Source organism: Hibiscus syriacus, unplaced genomic scaffold (genome assembly GCF_006381635.1).
Source record: "Hibiscus syriacus cultivar Baekdansim isolate YM2019G1 unplaced genomic scaffold, ASM638163v2 tig00109987_pilon, whole genome shotgun sequence".
Lineage (NCBI taxonomy): Eukaryota > Viridiplantae > Streptophyta > Magnoliopsida > Malvales > Malvaceae > Hibiscus > Hibiscus syriacus.
In genome coordinates this window covers 949,356-958,607 of record NW_024062550.1, presented here as the reverse complement: position 1 = coordinate 958,607, position 9,252 = coordinate 949,356, and the positions used below count along the sequence as shown (strand labels likewise).

At 35.7% G+C, this 9,252-nt stretch overlaps 1 protein-coding gene across 2 annotated transcripts; it reads left to right on the top strand.

Annotated features, from left to right (window-relative positions):
* The first annotated feature begins 269 nt into the window (after nucleotides 1-269).
* Nucleotides 270-8,924, top strand: LOC120211879 (ATP-dependent zinc metalloprotease FTSH 4, mitochondrial-like). 2 transcript variants are annotated; one of them, XM_039210346.1, is made up of 8 exons: nucleotides 270-414; nucleotides 924-987; nucleotides 1,104-1,373; nucleotides 1,580-1,816; nucleotides 1,901-2,022; nucleotides 2,102-2,578; nucleotides 2,881-3,804; nucleotides 8,884-8,924. In XM_039210346.1, exons 1-7 carry the CDS (start codon nucleotides 388-390, stop codon nucleotides 3,799-3,801), a joined length of 2,118 nt encoding a protein of 705 aa, XP_039066277.1. In that variant the 5' UTR covers nucleotides 270-387; the 3' UTR covers nucleotides 3,802-3,804; nucleotides 8,884-8,924. The 2 variants fall into 2 exon arrangements, with proteins under 2 accessions (XP_039066277.1, XP_039066278.1); XM_039210347.1 differs by lacking the exon at nucleotides 8,884-8,924 and having other exon boundaries at nucleotides 2,881-3,948.
* The last annotated feature ends 328 nt before the right edge of the window (nucleotides 8,925-9,252 follow it).

Sequence of the window (9,252 nt, the reverse complement as noted above, 5' to 3'; positions counted from 1 at the left end):
TAGTTTATATGATCCCTAATGTTTGATCATGTGGAATTAATAGCTACTAATATTTTTTTTATTAATGTGCTACATGAACGAAAATAAAAGTCATTAGAACGTAACTTTTTCAAAATTTGTGACTAAAATAAAATAGATCAGAAACAAAAGTGACAACCTATGTAGTTTACCCGAAACAAGTGCTCAATGGGTCAAAGAAGGGAGAAAACAAAATTGGAAGGGCAAAAATATCATTTCGGGTTGCAGATCTTCCGTTACTGTTACCACAGCTTACCAAATTCTATATTTTCCTCAGAATTTCCCCCCATTTCCCTTAATTTTCTTGCTAACCAAACGCGTCCATCAGCGATATAAAGATCCGAACTGCTTTGGCCTTTGTAAAAAGCGATGGCTTGGAGACGGTTGATCACTCAGGTTTCTTGCCCTCTTTTCTTTTAAGAGTTTTCCCCTTTCTTTCTAGGATTTTTTTATGATATGAAGTTCTGAAATTCGGGGATCATGGAAACCCTAATCTTGTATATCTTAAAGTTGTTGCATTAATCATTTCATTCCGAGCTAGGTATTAGTACAGTAGGTGATTAAAATAGTATTGGAATAGAAATTTGGAATATTATATTTTAGTTTCCATTGGACCTAACAATATATTCATTTGCGTATGCTGATTGGGAGTTCCATTCCCATGAAAACTTAAGGTTTAAGGGACCAGGATTTTCATTGGCATGAAAACTCCATTGGAGCTAACAGAGAATTTCCTAATTTGCCTTTAACCTCCAGCTCCCACCCAAACCAAGCACCCAAGTCCACTGGCAACCCGTAATGAGAGTTTTCTAGAGCTAGGGTTAATTTACATGTTAGACAGAGATTTGAATGTTTGTTCTTTAGATAAACAAGTGAGCTTAATCTTCATCTTCATCTTAAAACAGGTTTCAAGGCAGCAATCAGAGTTGGGACAATTCGGAAGCTTGTTTAGTAGGACTTACCTTTCTGGTATTTTTGTGGTTATTTAAATTAACAAAATACTTTGCTTTCCTTTTCATCGTTAGCTTTCTATGTTCTCAACTTAAAAACCACTTTGCCTTAGCTGAAATATCGTTGGAGTGCAGGTAATGGACTTCTGAGTGGCCAAGGCCAGCAGACGTTTAAGTCAAGCTATGTTGGCAGTTTAGCTCGCAGGGTCCGAGATGCATATGAAGCTAGTGAAGTTTCTCACTTACGAGAACTTTACCATAAAAATGATCCTGAAGCAGTGATAAGGCTATTTGAAAGTCAGCCATCATTACATTCTAACAGGTCTGCACTTTCCGAATATGTTAAAGCATTAGTCAAAGTTGACAGGCTTGATGAAAGTGAGTTGCTTAAGGCAATACAAAAAGGTGAGTGGTATTGCAATCGTACATCTTTAATCTCTTTAAAAATCTTAACTTTGCCCCTTTTCTTTCCTCTCACTTTGCTGTAGAAATCTTTGAATTCGGGCTTAGAAAATATCTGTTAAACTATTATTGGTCCATTTCTCTCTGAACCATTTCCACTCTTTGCCTTTCTGAAAGTTTGCATACTAAGAGATTGTGCTAAACTACAGGTATATCTAATTCAGCGAGAGAGGAAGAGACTAAAGGTGGACTTTCAGCTTTGCGAAATGTGGGAAAATCTACAAACAAGGGTCTCCTAGGAACTGCTAGTGCTCCTATCCACATGGTCTCGTCAGAATCAGGGAGCTTTAAAGATCAGTTGTGGCGTACTTTTCGTAGTCTTGCACTTTGCTTCTTGTTGATTTCTGGTATTGGTGCTCTTATTGAGGACAGAGGGATCAGTAAAGGTAGAATCTTTAAGTGGCAAGTTTTTCTCTTAAGTTTCTACCCAGGCATTTTCTGAATTCTGACTGACTATATCCTTGTTTTAGGACTTGGTCTACATGATGAGGTGCAAGTTGTGGAATCTAACACAAAATTTAATGATGTCAAAGGCGTTGATGAGGCAAAGGCAGAATTGGAAGAAATTGTCCACTACCTTCGGGATCCTAAAGTAAATGCTCTTTTGAATTTCTAACTTTGTCTCCCTATCTCTCTTTCTCTCTCTCTAAATGGGATTACCCTTCTTGCAGCGTTTCACTCGTCTTGGTGGCAAGCTTCCAAAGGGTGTTTTGCTTGTTGGTCCGCCCGGCACTGGGAAAACTATGTTAGCAAGAGCTATTGCTGGGGAGGCTGGGGTACCATTCTTCTCCTGCAGTGGCAGTGAGTTTGAAGAGATGTTTGTCGGCGTTGGAGCTCGAAGAGTAAGAGATCTTTTTGCTGCTGCAAAGAAGCGGTCACCATGTATTATATTTATTGATGAGATAGATGCCATAGGTGGAAGCCGTAATCCAAAGGACCAGCAATATATGAGGATGACATTGAACCAGTTGCTCGTTGAATTGGATGGGTTTAAACAGAATGAAGGAGTTATTGTAATTGCAGCAACTAATTTTCCACAATCATTGGATAAGGCACTGGTGAGACCTGGACGATTTGACCGTCGCATTGTTGTTCCTTATCCAGATGTTGAAGGGCGAAGGCAGATTGTGGAATCCCACATGTCAAAGGTATTGTGTTGAATGTGAGAAGTTCATGTGTTCTAGGAGTTTGAGCTTAAGTTGACAGCTTTCAGTACCCGACTCATTAGATTTGTGATAGTACTCGTAGACTGTGATTGGCAGGTCCCATTGGAGCATGTTTCATAAAGTTTATCTTGATGTTTCATGAAATCTCTTTGCGTTTTTACATGTTCCTTCAATTGGATCAATATTCTGTTTGATTTTCCACATTAGATTTGTGATAGTACTCATAGACTTGTCGCATTATTGGAGGATGTTTGAGTTTGACCGTTCATTCTTGTTCATTACAGGTCTTGAAGGCCGAGGATGTTGATTTAACGATCATTGCTAGAGGTACTCCTGGATTCTCTGGAGCCGATCTAGCTAATCTGGTCAATGTTGCTGCTGTTAAGGCTGCAATGGATGGTGCTAAGGCGGTTACAATGGCTGATCTGGAGTATGCAAAGGACAGGATCATATTGGGAAGTGAACGCAAGTCAGCCGTCATTTCCGAGGAGTCACGAAAAAATACAGCTTTCCATGAAGCTGGCCATGCCCTTGTTGCCATTTATACGGATGGGGCACTTCCTGTTCACAAAGCAACAATAGTACCCCGAGGAATGGCTCTTGGCATGGTGTCCCAGTTGCCTGACAAGGATCAAACAAGCTTCTCCCGAAAGCAGATGCTAGCAAGGCTGGATGTTGCTATGGGGGGACGGGTTGCAGAAGAGCTTATCTTCGGGGAAAATGAAGTTACTTCTGGTGCAGAGTCTGATCTTGAGAATGCCACTTCTCTAGCTAGAACTATGGTTACAAAGTATGGCATGAGTAAAGAAGTGGGGCTTGTTACTCATTTGTATGACGACAATGGTAAGAGCATGAGCACCGAGACTAGACTTCTCATCGAGAAAGAAGTGAAGGATTTACTGGAGAGGGCTTACAACAACGCGAAAACCATTCTCACCAACCACTGGAAAGAACACTGTGCACTTGCGAATGCATTGCTCGAGCACGAGACACTCACAGGAAATCAAATTAAAGCCATGCTGGCCCAGATCCAGTCTCAGCAGCAACAAGAAGAAAACGGTCAACATACGATTGAGGCACAAATTGGACCTCAGTCCGACCCAGCACCTCCAAGTCCAAGTCCGGCTGCATCTACAGCCGCTGCTGCCGCCGTAGCTGCAAGTGCTGCAGCTAAAGGCAAAGGCGTTGCTCCCGTTGGATCTTAGAAGGCAATGAGCTGGTAGAATCTTTAGATTTAGTGTAGCGCTTGTGGGGTCAGTTCTTTAAAATTTCTGTTTACTGGCAGGGGTAAATGCAAGAGGACAAGCAAGGTTTTCGACCCATTGGTTAATGGTAGAATTACTCTTATGGCCCCTTCATTTGTTATAGCCTGTTTATATCATTTTTATTTATTTTTATAAAGATATGTTATTTTCATTAAATATTTAGTAAATTTAATATTTTTATTAAAATTTAAGGGTAAAAGACACTTATCCCCGAGATTTGGTGTAAAATACACTTCCTCAATGGTTTTAAAAATATTCATTTTTCTCCTCACTATAAAGTATATTGACTTATATAACAAATAAATACTGAAGTATATATTTTGTTCATCTAGATACTGAAATAATTTTTTTAGTCTGAGTTAATACATAAAGTTTTTTTTGTCAAAATAAGTATTTAACGTATTTTTATTAAGTTTTAAAAAATTGACACATGACATTATTTAAAGGATACTCTAGGTACTTGGAAGAAAAAATATAATACTTTATATATTTATTTTGATCAAAAAATATTTTAGGTACCTAGTTTGATTAAAAAGATAACTCTCAATCTCTTCATATTGAACGCTCATGCTCCTAACATTTTCGGTGCTTGAACCTGGGTCTTTAAGGAAGAGCAACAATTCTTTTATCACAGAAGCCACTTGGTTCATGCTTAAAAAAGTAACTTTAGATACTTATTTTGACTAAAAAATACTTTAGGTACTTAAAAAATTATATACTTTTTTTAAACTTGAAACAATACTGAACTTTATTGAAACAAAAGAAGATACAACCTTAATAATGTAACCAATCAAAGATAGAATTTTAGGGATTATTTCCACCCAAAAAACTCAAACATAAAGTAAAATAAAAAGAAAAAGGTGCAATAACAGTCCAAACTTTCTTTTGAATATGATGTTTGTAACATCTCAAACACCGGGTTAGTGACCAAATTGCAAGATTTCAGAATTTCATGATCAAATTAGATAAATTGAAAAGTTTAGGGATTTAATTATAATATTTTTTGTGTATGATTGAATAGCAAAGAATGAAAGTTGGAAGGACATAATGTTCAGTATACAAGAAATGAATTAAAAATATCCTAAGTGGAGTATATATATGTGGGAATAAGAAAGGAAGAAGTATCTGGAAATATTTTCTCTTCTTCTTCCTTTAGCTAAGCCGTGAACTCATTTCAAATGTGAGTTTCTTACAAGTTGATTGTTTCTTTAATTTTAAGTTTGGATTTTGGTCTTTGGGTGTTACATAAGCTTAAGGAAAGCTTAAGGTTGCTAAAAACTCAAAGATGGATAAGTTATGAGAGATTTAGGATAATGGGTTTTTAAGTGAATTGTTGAGAAAGAGTTAGTAAATGAATTTTGAAGTGAAATTTGACTTGTCATCAGTTAGAATAAGAGATTTATGAAGTTAGAAAGGATTAATAACAAAGTTGAATATTTGGTATATTTTTTATTTAAAGTATTCTAGTTAGAAATTGAAAGTTAGGATGAGTTAAATTGATATATGTTGATTTGAATAGGTGAGGTTAAGTCAAATGGCATGAAAGGAGTTTTAAAAGTGGGGTTTAAGTAAGTCTTGGTAAATTTTCGGGTTAAAAGGAAGAAGTTCTGGGTAAGGGGTATCAGTACTGGATGAACAGTACCGATTCTTCAAAGTGAAAACATGCAATATTTGGGTTTGGGTATCGATACTGTTCATCCAGTATCGATACCATAAGTCAAAAGTTGAGGAATTATTCAAAGAGTATCGATTCCAAAGTAGAGTATCGATACCAAGGGTATCGATACCAGGTTATAAGTATCGGTACCAAAGGTATCTATACCAGGTTATAAGTATCGGTACCAAGGGTATCGATACCAGGTTATAAGTATCGATACCATTTTCAGAGATGAAATTCCAGAACCGAGAATAGGTATCGATATTGAAGTATAGTATCGATACTATAAGAAAAGAAGTATCGGTACTGTACCTTAGGTACCGATACTATTCATATGGAATTTGTGAAATTAAGTTCTTTGTTTAGTTTATGTTAGTAAGAATTGATTACAATGATATGAATTCCAATCCTTATGACAACCATATTATTGTGTAGATATCGATCGAAGGCAAGTTCACGACGATTCTAAGATTAAGATAAACCAAGAGTTATAAGTGTATTGCTTTGACTAGTGAGGCTAATGTGAGTGCATACTATTATGATATATGTATTGTTATGTGGGAAGTAGACTTGTGATAAGTCTATTTTCGATGTTTGAATATATAATTGTATGAGTATAAGCATGGTTATGATTTTGTATTGTGTGAATATGCATTGTTTGTAATACATTTTATGTGATATGAACCTATGTGATATAAGTTATATGGAAATGATCTATGTGATTATATGAAAATGTGACATGAGCTATGTGATTACATGCCTATGTGATATAAGTTATGTGAAATGATATAAATGGTAAAGTCCATAGTATGCGATATGAGAGCTGAGAGTATAATTGGCATGCCAAGAGTCGAGAGTTCTACGCGGTCATTTGGGACAATTCTACGTAGTCCTTCTGGACATTTCAACGCGGTCCTTCGGGACAATATTATGTGGTCCTTCGGGATATTTCTATGTGTCACTTCGGTACAAATTCTACACGACACTTCGGTGCAATTTATACGAGCTGTGGTGACAACATTTGTGCACAACCTCAATGCATTCACATACCTTAAGTTCTCAGTAATGTACCATGGGCTAATAAAAGATATAAAATTAAATAACATTGCATAAAGTGATATGTTATTATTGGTTAAATGCATGATAATGTATGTTCTTGTTGAGTAGATATATGAGGATTCTTGTACATTATGATAATATATGATTGTATTTTCATGATTTCATTATTGCATTAATGTATTATATGCCTCACTAAGTATGTGACTTAGGTGTGAGTGTTTCACACGTAGGTTCAAGGAGACAAGAAGATCCAAGCTAGGACAAGTCAGCAAGACAATATATATCAACTGAAGATCATATCAGAATTAATTTAAGTTGTATGTACTTTTGTTCTATGCTATTTTGTTGGTATGCAAATGAAGACTTAAATTAAATATGCTTTGATCCGGTTTTGTAAACCTTTTTTATTGTATTTATGTAAATTATTTCAGTTTTATTTTAATGAAAGTTGAATTTTCAATTATTTTGTAAAAGTAAGCGTTTTGAAAAGTTAATGTAACACATCGGATTTGTATCTGGGTTGGATACGGGTTGGGGGTGTTACAATGTTCATCATCCATAGTAATCCATTAATCGTCAATAGTACTCCTTTGTCTCTATTCAACTAGACACTTTAGAGATGATGGAGTGGCAAGCGAACCAAAGTAAACTTACAAGCTTCTTCACAAAATAAATCTAAATACATCGACAAACAACCACAAATGGAATCTAACCACTAAAAGATCACTGATAATCATAAATCAGATATGAGTGATGTGAGAATCTTTACACAATTGCATATTTACCGCAAAGGTAGGCGAACAACATGCCATAAGACAGAAGAGGAAACGTGCCACAAAAGCATAATAAAGCATACCACAAGAACAAAGTTAAAACGTGCCCAAAAGTCAAACAAACATGCATAAAATAAGCGGAAAGTAAAAAAATCAAACAAAAGAGATTTTTATTAAAAATTAGAAAAAATAAAATAAAAATAATAAATTAAAACGAAATATAATAACAATAAAAATATGAACATCGACGGTCGGTGACTAATACAAAAACCGGTGTTGTCATTGATAAAATTAAAAAAAAAAAGATTTACAGTTGATAGAGGGAAAAAAAGAAGAAAGAAAGATAGAATCAGGGTTTACTCAATTTCAAATGTCAAGATCAAAAGGAACCTCAACAACCAAGATCCAATGGTGATCAAAAGGAACCTCAACAACCAAGATCCAATGGCGGATTACAACAGATCAAGATCCAATGGTGGTGGGATGATGCAGGTGGATACCTACCATGAACCACGACAAAAGTCTTCAGCTTCCAATCATGACTTTAGGTATTACGGTGCTTCACAGCCCCACATGGCCAAGAGCAACATGGACTTCAAGTCCAAAAAAGGGAAGAAGACCCATTTCTGGTTCATCTTCTTCAAGGTCATGGAGCTTTGGTGACCCTGCATTCCAGAGGAAGAAAAGGGTTGCTAGCTACAAGATGTATGGTGCTGAAGGTAAGGTCAAAGTGTCCTTGAAGAGGAGCTTCAGGTGGCTTAAAGATAAGTACACACGAGTTGTCTATGGCAGCTGGTGGTGATGCCTATGGGGAATTTAATTTCTTCTTCTTCTTATGATTCATTAGGTGGAAAATAAGTCCTGGGTTTATCTGATCTTCGCTGATAATTTCAGATTCTTGTTGATCTTCCATGGATCGCATTACATTTCCGTCATTTTTTAGGGTTTCCTATATATGAAAATTTTTAAAAATAAATCAAATTAAATTTAATGATTAAAATGAAACAAAAACTTAAGTGTAGTGATGATTATTAAAAATAAAAATAGTTAGGTGACTAAAATAAAGTTGTGAGAATAATTGAGTGACTAAGTATGTAATTTACCCCTTATATTTTTTAATAGAATTTACCGAACGATTTTTAGTCGAAGGAACAACTCGGTAAAAATGATATAATTAGGCGGGAAATATGAAATTAGTTGACCATCATTCCCGTATGTAATGGGGTAAGGGAGGTATGATAGTAGGTTGTCCTCAACGCCAGATTGAGAGTAACTTCCGTAGGAGACCTCCAAATTATGAAATGCGGGATATATATTTCACTATGAACTTGCCAATGCATTGCTCGAGCACGAGACACTCACAGGAAGTCAGATTAAAGCCATGCTTGCCCAGATCAAGTCTCAGCAGCGACAAGAAGAAAACGACCAACAGACGATTGAAAGTCCAACCCAGCACCTCCAAGTCCAAGCCCGGCTGCAGCCGCTGCCGCCGCCGCAACTAAAGGCAAACGCGTTGCTCCCGTTGGATCTTAGAAGGCAACGAGCTGGTAGAATCTCTAGCCTGACGGTGATTGCCTCCTCACTATAAAGTATATTGACTTGTATCACAAATAATTACTTAAAATACATATTTTGTTCATCTAAATACTGAATGAATTTTTTAGTCAAAGTTAATAATTAAAGTTATTTTTTTTGTCAAAATAATGTTTAAATTATTTTTTTTCATTAAGTTCTGAAAAATTGACACACGACGTTTTTTAAGGATGCTTTAGGTACTTGGAAGAAAAAAATATAATAATTTAGATATTTATTTTGATAAAAAAAATAATATTTTAAGTACCTATTTTGATTAAAAATATAACTTTAAATACTTACTTTGATAAAAAAAAATACTTTAGGTAA

What these genes read in the sequence shown, in the direction of transcription:
- LOC120211879 (XM_039210346.1), top strand. Translation starts at nt 388, where the DNA reads ATGGCTTGGAGACGGTTGATCACTCAG. An exon ending in GGAGACGGTTGATCACTCAG is followed by an intron (nt 415 to 923) that starts GTTTCTTGCCCT and finishes ATCTTAAAACAG; the next exon opens with GTTTCAAGGCAGCAATCAGA. An exon ending in TAGTAGGACTTACCTTTCTG is followed by an intron (nt 988 to 1,103) that starts GTATTTTTGTGG and finishes GTTGGAGTGCAG; the next exon opens with GTAATGGACTTCTGAGTGGC.